General features: G+C 38.6%; 1 protein-coding gene across 3 annotated transcripts in view; it reads right to left on the reverse strand.

The window, feature by feature from the left end:
* Positions 1 to 22,690, reverse strand: part of Nedd4 (E3 ubiquitin-protein ligase Nedd4) — an 811,340-nt gene that overhangs the window by 258,991 nt on the left and 529,659 nt on the right. For all 3 annotated transcript variants that reach the window (XM_090378867.1, XM_090378869.1, XM_090378870.1), the window contains one exon: positions 12,858 to 12,979. In XM_090378867.1, coding sequence (XP_090234993.1) covers positions 12,858 to 12,979 — 122 coding nt within the window. The remainder of the gene's footprint in view (positions 1 to 12,857; positions 12,980 to 22,690) is intronic.

The raw sequence follows: 22,690 nt of genomic DNA on the forward strand, positions 1-22,690 counted from the left end.
TGTGTCCTATCCTTAGTCTTGCTAGTACAACTTCTTCCTGTCTATTTTGTCTGAAGCTGGAAATCCATAACGCTGGTTCTTCTTTGATTTGGAGCAACTTGTTATTACTTTGTGCCTTCCATATTTCTGTCCACTGAAACATACAGACTTTTTTAATATGCTTCAAATAGTCTCTATATGGTACTTGGTAATTTGCTGGTGTTGTACTGTTTGGTTTTTTGGCTGCCTGATCTGCTCTCTCATTGCCTAAGATACCATAATGCCCTGGGATCCAGCAGAATTTTACTGAATGATTCCTACTTCGTAGATGGTTTAAACAGCAAATGATTTGTTTTTTGATTGGTTGTGATATTGAAGATTGATTGCCCAAAGAAGACACTGCACTCAATGAATCAGTGTATATTATACTGCTAGCATTGTGGAGAGTGTTAATATTCTGTAAGGCTAGTTTGATTGCATATAACTCAGCAGTATAACTGCTACATTCAACTGGTAGTGATATGGAGACTGTAAAAGACGGAAAGACAGATGCGGCACCAGCGGCAGAACCTGTTTTTGAGCCATCTGTATATATTTGGTAGCTCTGTATATTGTTGAGGGCATGTTCTTTATGTAGTTGTTTGATATTTTCATCTGCCAGGGAGTTCTTTCCCCATTGCTGAAAGTGGGTATCACAGTCAGGGAGATTTATAGACCAGGGTGGTTTAGGAATATCGCTCTCTTGAAGTATGTTATCAAAATCAATATTCCAGGTGTGAAGCAAATCTTTTAGTCTAATGCCAGTTGGTCTATTTTCAGTCGGTTTACTGTTATAAAATGCTGTCCACTCAGGGTTCGAAAGCAACGGTCGAACGGGATGGTCTGGAAGGCTTTGAATTTTAGCTGCATAATTTAGAAGCAACATTTTCCTTCGAAGGTGAAGTGGAGGTTCGTGTGCCTCTACATACAGACTCTGAACAGGGGATGTTCTAAATGCGCCCAGAGCAGTGCGAAGGGCACTGTGTTGGATGGTATTAAGTCTGATTAATGCACTTTTCCTAGCTGAATCATATACGATAGCACCGTAGTCTAAACGAGATCTGATAACAGCACGATACAAATGTAATAGAGTGTATCTATCAGCTCCCCATGTCATAGCAGAAATGGACCTAAGTATATTAAGTTTCTTTAGACAAACAGTTCGGAGGTATGTGATATGTGAAACAAAGTTCAATTTGGTGTCCAATATTAAGCCTAAGAAACGAAGTTTACTGGTGAGAGGGATTAAATGGTTTTTTAATCTGAGTTCCAGTTCTGGGTGTAGCTTACGTTTTTTGCAAAAGTGAACTGCAATTGTTTTTTGATCTGATAAACGATATCCATTCTGCATTGCCCATGTCTCCAACTTATTTATGGAGAGTTGCAGTTGTCTTTCAATGGTATGAATATTTTGTGAACGACAAGATATAGTTAGATCATCAGCATACATATATAGTTCTACAGTGTTTGGGATGTTGTGTGATATGGTGTTCAGTCTAAGTGAAAAAGGGTAGAGCTCAGTACTGATCCTTGTGGGATACCTTCTTCTTGAGTGTAGGACCGAGAAAGTACAGATTGATAGCGAACCTGAAAGGTTCTGTGTTGAAGAAAATTTCTAATGAATTCTGGTAAGTGCCCTCGCAATCCTATGGAATGAAGTTCTCTCAATATGCCATACCTCCAGGTAGTGTCGAAAGCCTTTTCTATATCGAGACTTACCATTACAAGATGTTCATTTCTGACGTAAGCATTGCGGATGTTAGTCTCGGCTTTCACCATTAGATCTAAAGTGGATCTGTTTTGTCGGAAACCAAACTGATTGTTGTTCATCAGTGCTTTAGTTTCAAGAATCCTGGTAAGCCGTCTGTGTATCATTCTTTCTAGGATTTTACTTAGGCAGCTAGTTAGAGAAATAGGTCGGTAATTTTCTGGAAGTGAGTGATCTTTTCCTGGTTTAGGAAAGGCTAAAATGATGGAATGATGCCAGGAAGATGGATATGTACCTTCAAGAAATATCCAATTATAGAACATTAATAGTAAATTCAAGGCTGCACTGTTTATATGTTTCAGCATTACATAATATATACCATCATGTCCAGCTGCACTGTTGGGTGATCTATTTAATGCTGTTTGCAGTTCAAATAGGTTAAACGGTTGATTATAGGCAATATATTGGGTAGTATGGAATTTTATTTTGTACCTTTCAGCCGAAGCTTTGATTTTAAGAAAAGAGTTGCCATATGCTGACGTGGCAGATGTTTGGTAGAAATTCTCTGCAAGGGTGTTAGCTACTTCTTTTTCAGAAGAAATTTCCTGTCCATTTTTGATTAAGATGGGAGAAGGAAGTGGTGGATATTTCCCATTTAATTGCCGAATCTTTTTCCAGATGAGACGACTGCTAGTATCCTTTGTAATAGTGGAGGCAAACTGTATCCATGATTCCTTTTTGGATTTTCTTCTAATTTGTCTAGCTTTTGACTTTAGCCTTTTATATTGAATTAGGTTGTTGGTAGTTGGGAACTTCCGGAACAGGTTCCAAGCTTTATTTCTTTCCTTTTTGGCATTGGTACAAGCTTCATCCCACCAGTGTTTAAGGTTTTTGTGTTTACATGTGGAGGCTTGAGGTATTGCTTCGGAAGCATTGGTCAGTATTTGCCTGGTAATATGCTCTGTGACATCATCAATGGGTTGTAGTCTGATCAATTGGCTATCAAAAGAAAGACTGGTTGAAAACTTTTCCCAATCTGCTCTGGAGAATTTCCATTTTGAGCGATTATCAGGATATGATGTTTGAAGTGTTTGGATTCTGCATATGATTGGAAAGTGATCACTATTGTGTGGGTCGTTTAATACTGTCCATTCTATACTGGGATATAATATGGGGGAACAGAGAGTTAAATCAATTGCTGACATTGATCCAGTGGGAAGGTGAGTATAAGTTTTTTCACCAGTGTTCAATAATGTTAGATTCAGTTGGTCTAGTATCGTCTTGATCAAGTGTCCTCTATTGTCCATGTGGTCTGATCCCCACAATGGATGATGCGCATTGAAATCACCAAGGATACAAAAAGGTGGTGGTATTTGTTTTATAAGGTCTTCTAGTTCTTTAAACGTGCACATCTTGTTAGGTGGAAGGTACAGAGATACTAGAGTTAGAATTTGCCCAACTGATACACGTACAGCAATAGCTTCTAAGTGGGTTTGGAGCGGAATGTTTCTAGAGGGTATTTTACTGTCAACTAGAATCGCGACGCCTCCACGTGCGGATAATGAGGAGTTTCTATCTTTTCTGTAAAATGTAAAATTTCTGATTGATGGAGTTACTTGTGGAGTTAGATTAGTTTCTTGTATGCAAACAGCTATAGGACCATATCGGGAGATTAAATCATAGATGTCATCGGTATTGCTGCGTAAACCTCTACAATTCCATTGAACAATGTTCTGCATTATCGGGGTTTGAGGAGGGAAGGCGAGTCTGTCTGTTTCTTGTGAGTGGTTTGCTTTTGACGGTCATATTTCATTTTATCTTTTTTAGGAAAATTGGGACGTCCGGGATCTGTACTCTCTTCTATGTCAACAGTTTGACCTGACGAAAATCCAGTCTCCATATCATCTTCTGCATGAAGATCAAGGACTGTTTCATCGTGTGTAACTATATTTTCAGAGTCCATTCTATTTGAGTTTGTCTTTTGTATTTCAGTGGCTTGTTGCCTTCGTGATTTATTTGACATTTTATCACATGATTTTATTTTAGGCGGAACTGTGATAGGGGTATTACTTATTTCATCAACTAGAACCGGTTTGGTGGTAGGTTGAGATGTTGATAGCACAGATCGGGCCCATTCTGCAATGGACGTATTGGGCGGAATTGATACCTCAAGTTTGGGTTGAAACAGCTTGGCACTTTAGTGTAACGGAAGCGTACGTGGTTTTTGGGACAGTTGACTTTATTTGCTTTCTTGCTTCTTGATATGTGACCTTATTCTCGATCTTGTACTTTTGTATTCTTTTTTCAATTTTCCAGAGTTCGCATGATTTTGAGTATGCTGGATGGTCATCCTTGCAATTTGGACATTCCGGAGCCTTTGCAGTACACTCTGTCTGTGAATGGTTTTTTGACCCGCAGTTAGGACAAGTGGTTTCGCCTCTGCATGTTGTCTGGGAGTGACCAAACTTTTGGCACTCGAAACATCTTAAAGGGATTGGAATGTATGGGCGGATACGGCAGTTTAAGGTAGCCTGCTTTAACTGAGGTCGGCAAATTCAGTGTACTAAAGGTCAATATAATATTACGTGTGGGAACAAGTTTGTCATCCTTCTTTATCATAATTCTTCTTGCTTGAGTTACTTTCTGTTCTAGTAATTCCATGACTATCTCCTCTTCGGTTACATTCAACAAATCCCACTCACTTATTACTCCTTTTGAGGAGTTCAAGGTGTTATGTGGTGAGACTTTGATTGGGATTCTGCTTATAGATGACATTTTTAGTAAAAATTCTGAATGCCTTGCTTGAGTGGTCTCAATTAAAAGATCTCCTGATTGGAGCCTTTTCACCATTTTCGGTGTACCTGCTGCATTCTCCAGACATCTCTGGATGACAAAAGGAGAGAGTCTGCTTAGCGGCTGAGTCGATAAAGAATGTATAATCAGAAAAGCTGGTGGTTCTGATTTGTTACAATCGTTTTTCAGTCTTTTTGGAGGATTGGGATCGTCTTCCATTCTGCGGGTCTCAGTATGTTGAGAGCCTGTTGGCTCTAGTGGTGGACATGCGTCACAGTCCATTGTTGCTCCTTTTAGCCCTGGGAGTGAGTGCTTTTCCTCCCAGATTTCCGGCCCCGCCACGTGGAGGCAGGAGCGGTGCCACCTAGTGTCCAAGCAGTTGGAGAGGTTAGTTTGTTAGTGCAAAAATTAATAAATATACTAGGAAAAGAAAGGTAATTTTCCTTTCTGGGTTCTTACTTAGGATCTGTTAAGTACAGAACCACTTATAAAGAAATAAGGATCAGAAAAGCACTGGAAAGAAAATATAACGAAATCACTGAGAAAGAGCACTATATATCACTTAGGAAAATCGCCTGGACACTATCGCTTGACACTTGGGGCCATTGAAAATGGCTGATGATGATCAGGTTTAATGTCGAAGTTTGCAAAGTTTGCAAAGGTTGGCAGGGTTGTTAACGACAGTAAAGACAGAATGCTATCCAACTGGATCTAGATAAGTTGGGAAAATTGGCTGGGAAGTGGCAACTGAAGTTTAACATCGACAAATGCAAAGTACTGCATATGGGTAACAATAACCCAAGAGAAACATACCAAATGTGTGGTACTACACTCAGGGTAGTGGAAAGTGAAAAAGACCTGGTAGAAATTGTGCAGTCAAATATGAAGTTTGCTGACAGTGCAGACGGGCTGCCAGGGCAGGTCATGGAGTCTTGTCAATGATATATAGGAATTTTGCTAGCAGGGTCAGGGAGGTGATTATTAGTATTAGTATTAGTAGAGGCATTTGATGCAAGAAAGCAAGCTTATGCAGCATCAGTCAAAAAAAAAAAAAAAAACCCACTTCCACTTCACCCCTCTGTTCATTCAAAATACCTGTCCAGCTGAGCCTTAAACTTATTTAGGCTATCAACCTCCACCACAAGGGATGGCAGTCTGTTCCACCAACCAACCACCCGCTGGCTAAAGGCAAATTTCCGCACGTCTATCCTACATCTGTCTTTCCTCAATTTGAATTTATGCCCTCTCAGGTGATTTTTCTGAGCTAGAGGAAGAATCCCATCAGCATTGAGCATGCTTAAACCATTCAAGGCTTTATACACCTCTATCAGATCACCTCGCTGGTGCCTAGTCTCCAGACACTGTAATTTACAAAACTTAAGCCTTTCTTCGTAAGAGCACCCCTTTGTTCCATTCACTAATCTTGTTGCCCTTCTCTGTACTCGTTCCAGCAGCTCTACATCCTTCTTGAAATGAGGCCTCCAGACCTGTATACAGTACTCTAGGTGTGGCCTGACCATTGCCTTATACAATGGAATAATCACCTCCTTATCCCTGCTGGAAAAATTCCTGTATATCATTGACAATACTCCATGAGCTACTCTTGCAGCCCGTCTGCACTGCTCAGAGAACTTCATATCTGCCTGCACAATCATCCCCAAGTCCCTTTCATTCTCTACCACTGTCAGTGTAGTACCACAGAGTTGATACGTTGCTCTGGGGTTGCTGTTTCCCATGTGTAGTACTTTACATTTGTCAATGTTAAACTTCATTTGCCACCTCTCAGCCCATCTGCTCAACCTTTCCAGATCCTGTTGCAGCAGCATAGTGTCAGTAGTGTCCTTGACAACCCTGCCAATCTTTGTATCATCTGCAAACTTGGACATTAAGCTTGATATACCATCATCAATATCATTTATAAATACAGAAAACAATAATGGACCCAACACTGAGCCCTGAGGAACTCCACTAATAACATTAGTCCACGATGAGCAGTGTCCATTGATTACCACTCTCTGTCTTCTCCCCCTCAACCACCCCTTTATCCATATCAGCAATTTGCCTCCAATGTCACACTGCTCCAATTTGTGTAGCAGTCTTCCATGTGCAACAGTATCAAAAGCCTTTCTAAGATCCAAGTATATAATATCAAAGTTATTCCCTGCATCCAGTTCTTTTGTGACTGCATCATAGTATCCAATCAAGTTGGTCAGGCAAGACTTCCCCTTAACAAAACCATGCTGTGTCTGAGCTATAACTGAAGTCTTGTCTAAATGATCCTGCAGTGCTTCTTTAACCAGTGCCTCCATTAATTTTCCTGGAACAGAAGTTAAGCTCACAGGTCTATAATTACTTGTGTCAGCCTTTGATCCTCCTCTGTGAATTGGGGTCACATTTGCACATTTCCAGTCTATGGGTACCTCCCCTGAGTCCAAGGAAGCTCTATATTATCCTGTTATACAAGTAAATGGTCAGGCCACACCTAGAATACTGTGTACAGGTCTGGAGGCCTCATTTTAAGAAGGATGTAGAGTTGCTAGAACGAGTACAAAGAAGGGCAGCAAGATTGGTGAGGGGAACAAAGGGGTGCTCTTACCAAGAAAGGTTTAAGTTCTGAAAATTGCAGCACCTGGAGAGTAAGCACCTGCAAGGTGATCTGATTGAGGTGTATAAGGCCTTGAATAGGATGAGCAAGCTGAATGCTGATGGGATTCTTCGTCTTGCTCAGATTAAGAACTTGAGGGGGTCATAGATTCAAATTGATTGAAGGCAATTGTAGAATAGACATGTGGAAATTTGCCTTTAGCCAGTGGGTAGTTGATTGATGGAACACACTTCTATCCTTTATTGTGGAAGTTGATAGCCTAAATAAATTTAAGGCTGAGCTGGACAGGCATTCGGAACAAACGGAGGGGTGAATGTGAGGGCTTTTTTTTGGCTCATGCTATGTAAGCTTGCTTTCTTGCATCCCATACCTCTGCTAATGCTATTTCGACACAATCCACAGTAATTCCATTCTAGACATTTAACCGTACCCATTATTTAGATTTGTTGGGTCTGTCCGGTGGCTTCCAAAGGTCTGTGGGTTTCGTTTTCTCAGTCCTGTATTTATCAGCAGGAGGTACGGATATAGGAGTGGCAGCTTACTGTGATTTTTGGGTGGTGCTTTGGAAGTTTAACGAATAGCGTGCAATGGGGGTTAATGACTCTCAGTGGAATAGTCATATCAGTCTGAGTGCCAATGATACTTTTCTCAGAAGCCTTCTGAGATTATGAGGGCTTGGCGCTATTTACTGGCTGGATGCATTTTCTGGCCCACTGATAGATGTTCAGCTCTGTTTTTAGTTTTTGAATTTCTTTTTCATCCTTCCACAGCCAGCATGCTCAAGAGTATGCAGAGTGTTCGACTTCGCAGTTAGTACAACTTGGCTTAGAAGCTAAATATTCCTTGCTCTCGTGGTCTTTAGTAGCACAGCAAGCAAAGACAGGGGAGCCACAACAAACTGTTTGAGAGTGGCCATACTTTTGGCATTTAAAACACCTTAGTGGGTTTGGAATTTAAATCCTTACTGGGCAGTTTAAATAGCCTATCTTTACAGAACTTGGAGGCTGTGGGGTGTTGCACATCAGGATGAGAACTCGAGTAGGGATGAGATTCCCATTGTTCCACATCAATATTCTTTGGACTACCTTCACTCCCTGGTCTCTGAATTCAGAGCAGATCTCTTCTTCTGGGACATGAAGAAGAAGGTCCCACTCTGATATCACATTGTGTGAAGAATTCGGGATTTTATGTGGGGTAACAATGATGTAGCTTTCAGAAATTGTGCATGTTTTTGGCTTGCAGCCTCAACTAAAATGTCTCCAGAATGCAGCCTTTTGACAGATTTTGGAGATCCTGTCAATCCTTCAAATCCTTTCTGGATGAAGAAGGGTGACATTTTCCCATGTGTCTGCTCTCCGTTGGAATAGAGAATGAGGAAAAGCGGTGCCACTGATGGTGGTCTATCATCAGTTCTGGGTCTTTTAGAATTGGAATTATCGGCATCTTCCGATCGGTTAGGTAGGGTTCTTTTTTGGGGCCCCAGAAGAAATAGGATTTAAATTACCCATATGAATAAAATAAAAATTTCTGATTCCCTAAGTACCTCACCCAAAAAGGAGCAGTATGAGGGGGTCATTGACGTGAACTAGCAGGTACTGTGTACACGAATGGGATGCAACGTTTGCTTACGAGCACCATACCGACATTTCCAATAAACCTTGATCCTGTCCCAGGACCAAAGGGAGGAAGACTTATTGGAATACAATTGATCCTAGCAGGAAAAATACCCGATTGATCCCAGTCGGGGCGGTCCTGCCGCCTTGTTGAAGCAGGAAGCAAGAGCCAAAATGATGCATTATGGCTGTGCTCCTCAACTACCATGATCCCCCTTTCCAAGTTTCCATGGGTCATTGCACATGGCTGCACACGCCAGCTTCCAATGATGTAACCCTGCAACCAAGGAATGGGCGTTGGCTCTGAGTGATGCTAATCTGGAGGACCAGCAGCATTACTGGGAGGTCCCCTCACAAGTACAGAAGCCCACATCGAGGGCGCCAGTGAGAAGTCAGACAGTGCAAGGTCGGTGGGGGGGGGAGCTGCCAAATAACAGATTTTTTTTTTTTGCAGCCAAGAACTATCAAAGTGCCATCACTGTGTGACTGGGTGCACTGTGCACAAACTTTGCACATGTGCAATGCATGCCTAAATCATGTGTCAGGATTGTGTACTCTAAGCCTACAAACTGTTCAACTTCATGAATAATTCAAAATAGTCATTTGCCTATCGTTTTTCATGGGTTCCTTCACTTTCATGATATTTTGGGTATTTTGTGATGCTGAATAGCATCAACTTCAGCTTTTCTGTCTGTTTTTAAACTGATTAAACCACTCAAACTGCTGTTTTCTTCAAAGCTTTATCTCCCTAACCTTTCTGTAATGCTTGCAGTGTCTCTGTAGCACTTTTCCCAAGTTTAAAGAAGAACAGAAAGTTAGCATGCTGTTCGTACTGCGACGTTCCACAATCAATGAGCTGTCATGAGTGAAGCCCATTCAGTAATATGTTCAAAAAGTTCACAATTCCAGAAACGTTTTGAATATACTATGTATATATAGATATGCAGGGTGTCTCAGCTAAAAGTATCCAAAAATAATCCATGAGAACCACTCATATTTTCTCATACGAAAGTGCAGTCAATAGGAAATCTCTCCAAGATTTGATTTGTCACATGGCCAAGGCACATCACCAGCAGTCACATAACGCACAAGAATGGCATAAGAACGGCTACTGCCTCAGTTGAGATGTGGACGCCACAGTGGAAGGTGCAGTGCGTGCTTTGGTTAGCTGAATTTCAGTCTGTTGTGCCTGTTCGGTGGCGTGCATGAAGGGAATTGAATGTGGATCCTCCCACATCCAAATCTTTTCTTCAGGGGATAAGACTCTAAAAGAGATGGGAAGTTTGGTTTCACAAACTGGGAAACACCCGAAAAAGCATGTGACCGATAAGACTGTGTATTGGGTGCGTGAGTCATTCTCTAGGAGCCCACATAAGTCAATTAGATTGACTAGTAATGAACTACAGATTCCTCATTCAACAGTTCACAACATTGTTCACAAAAGTCTCCGTCTGCGTATGTACCAACTTCAACACCTTAAGCCTGATGATCCCCGCTTAAGAGCTGATTTTGCTGCTGAGATGATCAGTCATGTCGATGACAATCCCAATTATCTTGATCTGTTGTTATTCAGTGATGAATCAACCTTTCACATTTGCAGGAAAGTTAACAGACACAATCTACCTGGTGAGGATTCTCTGTACCCCAAATTCCTGCATTTGGGGTACAGAGAATCCTCACCAAGTGATTGGAAATGAAAGGACACACCAAAAGTCAATGTCTGGTTAGGAGTGAACAAATATGGCCTCATTGGTCCATTTTTTTTTTCATAGAGCCCACAGTGAAGGGACGCACTTACCTTGATATGCTGCAGATCTTTGCTGTTCCATAGAGTCCCCCAGGTTTCAGAAAGATGGTGCTCCACCACACTTCCATTGAGTTGTTCAAAAATATGGTAACACGTTTTTGAACAACAATTTTCCTGGACGATGGATGAGAAGAGGAGGCCCAACTGCCTGGCCGCCTAGATCTCTGGATATGACTCCATTGGACTTTTGCATGGGGCTTTATTAAAGACTGCATTGTGTGTACCAGAGAAAAGTTCGGGATTTGGACGATTTGAAATGGCGTATCATTGAAGCAGTTTCTCTAATAATGCCTCAAATGCTGGAAAACACTTTGCAAGACCTGGAGTATTATTTTGACATCTGTCAAGCTACAAAAGTTGCCCACATTGAACTTTACTAACCTTCATAAAAACTTGGCGAGTTACTCTGTATAATAACAAAAAAATTATTTTAATACACCTTATAGATGCTGAGATATATGTGTGTATTTTTGGATACCTCTAGCCCAGACACCCTGTATATGTATGCTATTATTTGGCTTCATTTGTTTTAAAGTCTGTTCTAGCATGCATATTATAAAAATTATGGCTATGTTAGCTTAGTATTCTTATAATTTGGCATTACATTATTTCTAATAGTATTCTTTTATATTTTTGGCAAAGCTTTTCTTATTATTTGCACATCAGAGTTATTATAGTATTGTTATGCAAGGCTATTTTTTTGTTTTCATGATAAGTTCTAAAATTGATCTTTTCTTTTTTTTTTTTTTTAACTTAATATAATTCTGTCATTTTATTGGGTATATTTTCCTCTTATTCTCATAAAACTTCATTAAGGGTAAGTTGCTACAATAGATAAAAGGATGGTTAGGTGAGAGAAGACAGAGGGTGGTAATCAATGGGTGCTGCTCTTCGTGGACTAATGTTATTAGTGGAGTCCCATGGGATTCGGTGTTGGGTCCACTGTTGTTTTGTATATTTATCAATGATATTGATGAAGGTATATCAGGCTTAATGTCGAAGTTTGCAGATGATACAAAGGTTGGCAGGGTTGTTAATGACAGTAATGGCAGTGTGTTACTGCAACAGAATCTAGATAATTTGGGCAGATGGGCTAAGAAGTGGCAACTGAAGTACTTTGCATTTGACAAATGCAAAGTACTTCATATGGGTAGAAGTAACTTCAGAGAAACGTACCAACTGTGTGGTACTACACTCAAGGTGGTAGAAAATGAAAAAGACCTGGGAGTAATTGTGCAGGCAGATATGAAGTTTTCTGAGCAATGCAGACAAGCTGCCAGGGCAGGTCATGGGGTTTTGTCAATGATATACAGGAATTTTCCTAGAAGGGAAAAGGAGGTGATTGTCCCTCTGTATAAGGCAATGGTCAGGCCACGACTTGAGTACTGCGTACAGGTCTGGAGGCCTCATTTTAGGAAGGATGTAGATTTACTTGACCGTGTACAGAGAAGGGCAACAAGATTGGTGAGGGGAATGAAGGGATCCTCTTACCAAGAGAGGCTTAAGTTCTGAAATTTGCAGTGGCTGGAGACTAGGCACCTGTGCGGTGATCTGATTGAGGTGTATAAGACCTTGAATGGGTTGAACACACTGAATTCTGATGGGATCCTTCCACTTGTTCAGATTACGAACCTAAGGGGACATAAATTCAAATTAAGAAAAGACAGATGTAGAATAGATGTGCGGAAATTTGCCTTTAGCCAGCGGGTGGTTAATTGCTGGAACAAACTTCCATCTGTCGTTGTGGAAGTTGATAGGTTGAATAAATTTAAGGAGGAACTGGACAGGCATTTGGAGGGAATGGTGTGATTTTTTTTTTTTTTGGCTGATGCTGCATAAGCTCATACACATGCTTTCTTGCATCACATGCCACTACTACTACTACTATATATATATACACAAACACATTCAAATAATAATCAGCAACAGCTTTTTGTTTTTGATTGCCAATATTGGAAAGATGTGACAAAAACGTGTCATAAAAATTTCCAATTTACACACATATATACATATATATATATATATATGTATACATTGGAGCACACACACGTGTGTGTGTGCTCCAATGCAACAGAACAAAATAAAATATTCAAGATATAAGAATACCACTAAATTAAATCATTTGAGATTACTCATATCAGCAAATTTCTGGCTGTCAGGACCTAAGTCGTTTAAATTCAAAGAAGGCTTGAACAAATTATCACAAGAAAAGAGAAATGAAGTCAGCATTTTTTTTTTTTTTTGGCCGGTGCCATATTAGCTATATTCACATTATATTGCTAATACTAATAATGCTGTATTAATATTGCTTACCATCCAGGAGTTTACCATGATACACGGCCATTCCTGCAATTCGCCCTATGAATTTAAAGTAGGACAAATGGTCTTCATTGCAAACACCAGAAACAGGATTTATCTGGAGTGTATAATTATCCCTGCAAAGTTATACAAAAAATTTAAAAAAAATAAATAAATAAAATAATAATATTATTTACTGTTATGGAAGGGATATTTCCACATTTTAAAACTTTAAATTGATCAAAATGACATATAAGTTAGTAGAAATGCATCACGTCTCAAAAAGACATGAATCTAAAAAGTAAATTAACCAAAGTTATTATAATGGCATTGTTACATCTGATACTGTGAATTCCTTCACAACAAGTTGCTAATTCTTTTCACAATGATTGTCATCTCATATTCACAAATGAGATGTAATGTAACAATTCCACCATAATAAAATTGGTTAACTTACTGTGTATAGACATGATGCCTTTGCACTTGAACTAACTTATATATCTGTAACTTTTCCCACAGTCTGAGGTTTTACCCATTTTTCACACTGAAGAGAGTTAGAAATAAGTGGAGAACTAAATTACTGCGATATAGCATGTGCTTTTCTTTAATGCATGACTTATTTTACTATTACAAATATATTCTATATATTTGCAATTAGCGTCTCAATATGAGAGTCTCACAGTGAGACACCTGACCAAATTATTGGTGAAACCAGAGCAGCCAACTTTTGACTTTCAAAAACTGGAACTCAAATATTTGTAAACAAGAAAATCTGCTGACAAAGCTACTGACTAGATGTTATTTTGGGAGCCACTAAGTAGAAATTGTTCATTTATTTATTTGAAATTATTTTTCTTTGAACTTTTGATTTAAAATTAGTAGCATGGTATTTATTTGTAATTGTCTAATTAATTTGGTGTAGTTGTTCATTACCTGACACTTGTAAATGCTTAAAAAAACCATAGCCAACTTCTGCCAGCATTGTGTTGTATTGATAAGGACATTTTAATTTTTCTGACATTGTTTTAGAATTGATATAAAAGATACTTGGAGGTTTCTATGAAGCTTTGTAGCAGAGTAATCAGTATTAGAAGATGCTGCATTTAGAAAGTATTTTTAATTATACTGAATTTGAACCAATATCATGCCTCAGACCAAAGCAGATATAAGAAATACAGAAAGGACATGTATGCACGTATGTGTACCTTGTCTATGGTGGTTCCCTGACTAATGTCCATCTCCACTTAGTGTTACAGTGATGAAATACAGAAACTGTAAAACTAGACTTATGTGTGGTTAATGAATGTATATCCAGGGTTAATGAATGTTCTGTAGTATGTGTTGTGACTGTCAGGCCTCTTTGCCACCAGGGAGCAGCTATCACCTGGACAACTGCTATCCAGTGCCCACCATCAGCATGTGGAGCTGGACCTCTTTCCAGTCTTTTATTGTTCTTTTCACAATGAGTTGTCATCTCATATTCACAAATGAGATGTAATGTAACAATGCCACCATAATGAAATTGGTTAACTTTAGCCACATGAAGTAGTGCAAAACCAGCAGATACATTGAGCCCATATGCAGGTTGCCCAGTCCTGAATACCACACTATCTTAGCCATAGGCTTTTTCTACTGTCTGTGCTCAATAAATGAAATCCTGCATTCACAGGAGGTAGTGTTGTACTTGTGGATGCCAGCAAAATCCTGGACCTGGAATCTGCCTAAAAACAGGTTTGGGGCAGGAAACCTGCAAAAAAAAAAAAAACCACTAGTGGTTTTTTGACTCCAACCTAGAGTCAAACTAGTAAAAGTAAAGTTAAAAACTATTTACATACAAAATGTATAAAGATAAGTCACAGGACAGAGAAGGATATAATTCTTATCCATGTCATGGTAAAACCATGGGAAAATATAAAGAGTTCTGTTACATAAGTTGAGTCCTCATGGAGAAAACAGCAGTTGAGAAGTTTTGAAGTGCCACACAGTTATTGGGATTAGACAGTAGAATTTTAACGTTGTCCTGGGAGAGGTCAGGAATATCACTTAATAGTTCAACTCAGTGCTGAACGTATAATGGGCATTGTAATAAAACATGCATCCAAGACTCCTCTTCACCGCAAGTGCAGAAGGCGTCGGGTCAAACCACATTGCTTAAGTTTTGCTCTCAAGGAGACATGTCCTGACAAAAGAAACAAGGCAAATATTGATGAAACAACCTTGGCTGGGTTGGTTGCTGCAAAGTTAGCTTGTTGAATGTATTGTCTTGTTATTTTCCCAAATTCACTTTGAGTCTAACGATTTTGCCAAACATTATTATATTGTTCCCATAATCTAGTTTTTTCATGCTTCAAGTCATTTGAAGGATCACTAATTATACCAAAAAGGTCAGTTTTAAGTGCTTTTTTCAATCTGTGTATAGTTCCTCAATAAGCAACATAAAGGTGCAGGGGAATAGTGCCACTAGTACTTGTAGTGCATTATTTGAAACGGTATGAGGAACTCTAAGGATAACTAGAAGCATGGAGTTCGGCAAGGAAAAAGTTTAGATTTAATCATGGTTTAAACCACAACACGATGTCAGATTTCTGATGCACAGGAGGCAATGGTAAGAAATATGGCTTTATAGTAAAGCAATGTTTTCTCGTGAGCCCCCTTTCCACTAGTGATATTCTGGAGACAGAAGCAGTAAAATTTCTGATTTTATCAGATAAAGCGTTGGTATGTTCTTAAAAACACAGTGTATCATCCAATTGTACAGAAAGAACAGACAGGATAGTAGGGAGGAGGGGTTGTTCTGTTAGTAAATAAACACACAAAACCTAAGGCAGTGTCGCATCCAGGGGACATGAGTGGCCAGTGCAATGTTGAGTCAGTCCGATGTGACAAAGAACTAGGAAAGCAAAATAATGAGAGTAAGTGTGTTATAGGCCTAAAACACTATACGGAGAAATAGAATAGGCCAGTAAATCAGAATGTCTTTTAACCAAGTTATCGAGTTTGGACTAGGTAGAGACAAAGAAGGGTAGAACAATCTACGCCAAATGAAGTTGACAAAAGGGCACGAAGGATGTTAAGCCCCTTATAGCACATCTTGTCCTAAGCTGAAGAACTTGTAGAAATGACAGCTTCTTGTCGAAAATAAGTCCAAGGAATTTGACTTCTGCTACAACTGGCATGTTGTTTTGCCCAAGCCGTAATTCTATTCAGGATGAAGATTAAGTTTGCAACAGAAGTGCACACAAACGGTCTTCTGTGATGAACATCTAAACCTATTAGCCAATGACCAAGATGTTAGATGATCAATGATTTTTTGCAGTTGCATTTCAATGACCCTCATATTGCATGAATGACAAAATAAAGCAAAATCGTCAATGTAGAAGACATTGTATCATGGGTGGAATTGTTCTGTAATAGAGTTTATTTTGATTGTGAAAAGTGTGACACTTAGAACGGATACTTGTGGGACTCCCTCCTCCTGACAAAATACTTGAGACTGTGGATCCTAAACGGACTTGAAATTGGTGATTCAAGAGAAAGTTTTTAATAAAAAGAGGTAGGTTAAACCTAAGACTAAAATTATAGAGGTTTTTGATAAAGAAAACTGCTACCAGATGCTCGGATTTAATAAAAGCATCACGAATGCAAGTTTCAAGTCGGATTAAATGATAGAAAGTGGATCTATTTTTTCGGAAGCTGAACTGTGTCCTGGAAAGCAGACCATTTGTTTCTAAATACCATACAAGGCGAAAATTAACCATTCTTTTGAGAACCTTGCACAAACAGCTTGTCAGGGCAATAGGACAGTAGTTACTTGGATTTCCAGGATCCTTTTCTGATTTTGGAAAGGCAAGAATGATTGTCTTTCACCAGGAATCTGGAAATTGTTTATTAAGAAAAATTATATTAAATAAATTAAAAGGTGATCCTTAGATCATGACGAGGTGTTTTACCATTTCGTAATCATGATGAGGGGTGTTTTACCATTTTGTAGTGGATATCATCTAGCCCGACAACACTTGCACCCATGAGAAAGAGTGCTGCATTTAACTCTTCCTGTGTAAAGGGCTTGTTATCTGGTTCAAGCTCTTTTGAAGAGAAGTTTAATGGGCAATTCTCATATTTCTCTTTCAGGGCCCGAAACTCTGGGTGGTACAATGATGTCATTGTACCACCCATGATACAATGACATCATTTTTCCTCCGATACTCTGGAGGAAAAATGATGTCATTGCAGAGGTTTTTGCAGTTCTAGCCCGAGTTATGGATGATGTAAAACGGATCCAAGATTTCCTTTGGCTCTGACGTCGGACATAACGCACATGCATGTTGAAATGATATTAAATTTTCAGTCATGGGATATCGGCAGAATATCCCCCAGGCTTTGTTTTGTGCTTTTTTTGCTGCCGCGCCGCACATTCTGAATTCCACCATGATTTGAGAAATGGCTGGATGTTTTTGGGATTGCAATTTCAGCTGCATGAGTAATCGTTTCTGTGACATACATGACTGCATCGCTAATGGGCTCCTGACTGTAGTGATGTCAAGATTTGTCAGATGTTGAAAGGCATTCCATTCAGAGAGAAAAAGAAAAGCAATATCGATAAACAGAGGCGGACTGGGTCAAAAATTCTTACTTGGGAAAATTTGTAGTGGTCTCATACTATGGTTTATGGCCAAAATCACACCGGCCTCCGGCCCACCGGAGTTTCCCTGGTAAGGCCAGTCTGCCTCCATCGATAGAGAAAAAATATGAAATTATGAAACGCTTTGAGCAAAATGAAAGACCATGTGATATTACACGTGCTACAAGCCTAAATGAGGCAACGCCGAGAATTAGAAAGATGCATAAAAACAACTTTCATAGCAGGAACAACTCAAAAGTGTAATTAAAATCCATTAGATCAAGACACAAAGAAGTGGAAGAGATGGAATGGCTGTCATCTGTTTCGATAGAAAATCAAACAAAAAACAAGTTTGCTTACAATAGAAGCAAAAGCATTAGCAATATTTTATTATGTAATAGTCGCAATAAAATATTTAACGTATTTTATTACGATAATTTATTGTGTTTGGTAATGTTTTGGTTACAAATGTGTGTTCAAATCTTGGGTGGTCAGCACCTAACCCTATTTTTCCCAAAGGGCCTGTTTGTTTATATTGCACGATTTTGCATTGCACGAGGGTTTCTAGGAATATAACTATCGTGCTATACGAGAACTGACTGTACTGGGAAAGGATAAGTAGTTTGGAAATTTTTAACATCTATTTGATTAATTAACATATTAAATTGTGTTTAACAAATAGTTTAAAAGTCCTGTTAGCTTATTTTTAAATTTAGCTAGACATTTTGTAAGTTAAACCATATTATTTGAAGGGCTTTTGTATTAGTGATTTGTTGAAAATATTGTAGCACTGAACTAGTAGAAATGTACTAGTTAAGCTGAGAAATTTTACATTTAGTAAAGACATAACTAATTTAAAATTCTGGGAATTCTGTAAATCTATTAGCTTAGTGTAGTATTCTTAATTAATTAAACTGTATTTAAATGGAAATCGTGCACCACACTAGAGCAGGAAGGCAATGGGCACGAAGTAGTGAGAGTGCTATGGCTCAGGGAATACCAAAGGGGATGATACTCTTAAAATTAAAGACCTAACGTATGTGTAACTTGTGCGACATTTTTTGCAGACATTTCTGGAACAGGACATGATAGAGCGAAGATGAAGAAATTATGTGCCAACTGTGAGTACTTATGGGTATATGAGAGCTTAAAGAATAGGATGGATGCCTTTCAAGGAATTAAAATGGAGCCCATCAAGCTCTCAGCTTGCCCAATTCAATACCAGAGATCAGACTTGTGCATGAGGCAACACAGTGGCAATAGATAAGACAGAATGCTTTGGTCCCAGAGAAGACAGTTGTCGGTGACTGTAATGTCAGAGAAAGAGGAAATATATTGAGCAAGAAGGATAAGTGGAATACGACCACGGCATGTCTACCATGGGAAAAATACAGGCACACCCGCAGCCTTACGTAAGACTCAACTTACGGAAATTTGAATTTATGTAAGTTTTTCCGGCTGGTGCAAACTTAAAAATCGTGGAAACGTATTTTGTATCTCGTAGGAATAAATGGAGGTATTGTGAAAATATCGTAATGTGAACCCTATAGCACAATGTGTTTTTTTTTTTTTTTTTTTGGTAATTCTTTCCAAGACCTGGGAAGTTGAAAATTTCACTATATAACTAAGCTAGAAAAGAATAGCGAAAGCTTAAAAAGCGGTACTCACCTTGAAATTAATCTGCGATGGTTTACTTAGGTAGCGTGGTTAATGTTTACGTTGAATTGTTAAAATGAAAAATTAAAAGGGAGGGAAGTAAGTAAAAGTTGACTGAGTTAAATGGGCGCAAGGAAACAGAAGTGTACACATCCAATCCTTGGTTGTCATCGAAATAAAAGAAAGAAGAATAATTAAAAACTATGTAAGTGAATCCGGTGAAGCCAATAGTCTTTACGAGGACTTTCGTTAGTTAAAGAACGTCTTCAGTTGGCAATGTGCGGGGAGAGAACACGTATGGTATTTTAAGAATAAAAAATTATACTCTCGTGATGCCTTTTTTGACATGTGGGAACTTTAATCTCGAGAGGTTCCAAATTGGGGAAAGATTGAAGGGGAGTTTAGAATTTGGAGGTTAGAGTGGTGCTTGTACCATTCAATAACTAGTATTCTGTAGTATTATAACTAGTATTCTAGAAGTATTCTGTAGCTGGATTTTAGTTTAATGATGGAAATGGCAGAATCGATGAGCGGGTTGTGGTTGTGAGTCTGGGCATGAGTTGTAAGTTCTGTGACAGATTGGTTAGACGTGAGACTATGGAAATGGTAGTATGCACGGGTGTTGGATGTTTTTGATGAGCCAAATTTGGTAGTCGTACTTCCGATATAACATGTGTTGCAGTTTGGTTGACAATTAATGAGGTATATAATATTATTAAGGTCGTTTGTAGAAAATTTGTATGTGTCTTTATAGGTGCTGAAGAAGGATCCTAATTTGTTGTAGGTGGAAAAAACAAGGGAGATATCAGTGTTGTTAAATAGGCGTTGGAACTGTCCTGCTAGTTCATTGTGGTAAGGGAGGACTATGCGGATGTTAGTTTTATTTTTGTCTTTGGTTGGGATGATTTAATTTTAGATTTAGGTTAGATTTAATTTTATTTTTAGCGTTAAGGATTGGATTTAAAATGAGTTGGTGGGGGTAACCTCTGGATATAAATTTGTCGGTAATATACTGTATTTCATTGTGAAGGTCGGTGGGTGAGGAACTGTACTTTAGTGCATTATGAATTTGGTTATATAAAACTGCCTTTTTAGTGTTTAGAGGGTGATGAGAAGCAAAATGTAAGTATTTACCGGTGTTTGTATTTTTAATGAAAATTTTCGTATTTAATTTTGTGCCTGTTATATAGATAGTGAGATTAAGGAATTTTATCTGATTGTTCTGTCCAATTTCAAGGGTGAATTTAAGTCTATCATGTACAGAGTTAAGTTTTACGAAGAGGTTATTAATAATGGATCTGTTGCCTACTACAAGAATGTCGTCGGCATAGCGCATGTATAATTTTAGTTCAGGGGGAAAGGGGTGTAGAATTTGGCTTTCAATGGCGGCTAGGTAGATTTCGGACAATGGGGCTGAAATCCCCAGTCCCATTGGTAAGCCCTATATTTGTTGGAAGATTTTTTCGTTGAATCTAAAAAATCTTGCTTCTAATAGAAGGGTGGCGAGTTCAAGGATATGGTCTATAGAAAGGGAGGTACGTTTTGTTAAGGTATCGTCTGTTTCTAACTTGCGTAAGGCTTGTAAAGTAAATGGAATATGGACATTTGTGTAAAGAGAAGTAACGTCATAGGAAGCTAGGATGTTTGTATCGGATATTGTGATGTTATTAATTTTTTGAAAAGCTTGATTGGTGTTATTGATCTTGAATGTGGAAAATTTAGTAAGGGGGGGGGGGTTATAATTTTGACCAGGAAGGATGATAAATTAGCGAAAGCTGAATTGCTATATGATACAATTGGTCTTAAAGGGTGGTCTGCTTTGTGTAACTTGATAATCCCAAACATGTGGGGGAGGATGTTATTGCGGATTCCAATTTGCTGTAGTGTGGAAAGGTTGATTTCCTTATTTTGCCTGAGTTTCCTGAGAATTATGTCGAGTTTATTTTTGAGTCTTACGATGTTATGGTTATTTACATTTATATATGTGTTTGGGTCTGCTAAGATGGATTCTAATTTTCCGGTGTAGGTGTCTTTATCTATTATAACAATCGTGTCACCTTTATCGGCTTTTTGAATAATAACGTTGGAAGTTTTACTGAGTTTGTGTAAATCCATAAGCTTGTTTTTTTATATTAGAGCAGGAAGATAGTTTGGTATTAATAATACTATTTGTTTGGTGCATTAGACGCCATTTATCGGGATGATGTTCGAGTTTGGACTGGAGTTCAACAATGCAGTCTTTTATAGGGTAATGTTGATTTTTGATAGCAAAATTAAAGCCATATTCCAGGCCAGAAAGTTCAGCGGGTGTAAAAGATCTGGAAGAGAGGTTAACGGTGGTGATTTTTGCGGGGGAACGAGTCGTGAGGGAATTCCATTTTTTATTATGTCTTTGTTTTATTTCTTGGTTGGTAGCATTAATACGTATATTGTTTTTGTTGGTGAACTCGATCCAGTCATGAGGGGTCATTTCTTTTTTAAGGTAAAATCTGAGTTGGTGTATGCTATTTAAAAGGCTATATTTTTTATTATATCTCTTCCTGATTTCTTCACGGATGATCATAATAGACCTTCACAATGAAATACAGTATATTACCGACAAATTTATATCCAGAGGTTACCCCCACCAACTCATTTTAAATACAATCCTTAACGCTAAAAATAAAATTAAATCTAACATCCCAACCAAAGACAAAAATAAAACTAACATCCGCATAGTCCTCCCTTACCACAATGAACTAGCAGGACAGTTCCAACGCCTATTTAACAACACTGATATCTCCCTTGTTTTTTCCACCTACAACAAATTAGGATCCTTCTTCAGCACCTATAAAGACACATACAAATTTTCTACAAACGACCTTAATAATATTATATACCTCATTAATTGTCAACCAAACTGCAACACATGTTATATCGGAAGTACCACTACCAAATTTGGCTCATCAAAAACATCCAACACCCGTGCATACTACCATTTCCATAGTCTCACGTCTAACCAATCTGTCACAGAACTTACAACTCATGCCCAGACTCACAACCACAACCCGCTCATCGATTCTGCCATTTCCATCATTAAACTAAAATCCAGCTACAGAATACTTCAATATGAAGCTCTAGTTATTGAATGGTACAAGCACCACTCTAACCTCCAAATTCTAAACTCCCTTTCAATCTTTCCCCAATTTGGAACCTCTCGAGATTAAAGTTCCCACATGTCAAAAAAGGCATCACGAGAGTATAATTTTTTATTCTTAAAATACCATACGCGTTCTCTCCCCACACATTGCCAACTGAAGACGTTCTTTAACTAACGAAAGTCCTCGTAAAGACTATTGGCTTCACGGATTCACTTACATAGTTTTTAATTATTCTTCTTTCTTTTATTTCGATGACAACCAAGGATTGGATGTGTACACTTCTGTTTCCTTGCGCCCATTTAACTCAGTCAACTTTTACTTACTTCCCTCCCTTTTTAATTTTTCATTTTAACAATTCAACGTAAACATTAACCACGCTACCTAAGTAAACCATCGCAGATTAATTTCAAGGTGAGTACCGCTTTTTAAGC

The sequence above is a fragment of the Mastigoproctus giganteus genome, chromosome 8 (assembly GCF_048544385.1).
Source record: "Mastigoproctus giganteus isolate SK-2022 chromosome 8, ASM4854438v1, whole genome shotgun sequence".
NCBI lineage: Eukaryota > Metazoa > Arthropoda > Arachnida > Uropygi > Thelyphonidae > Mastigoproctus > Mastigoproctus giganteus.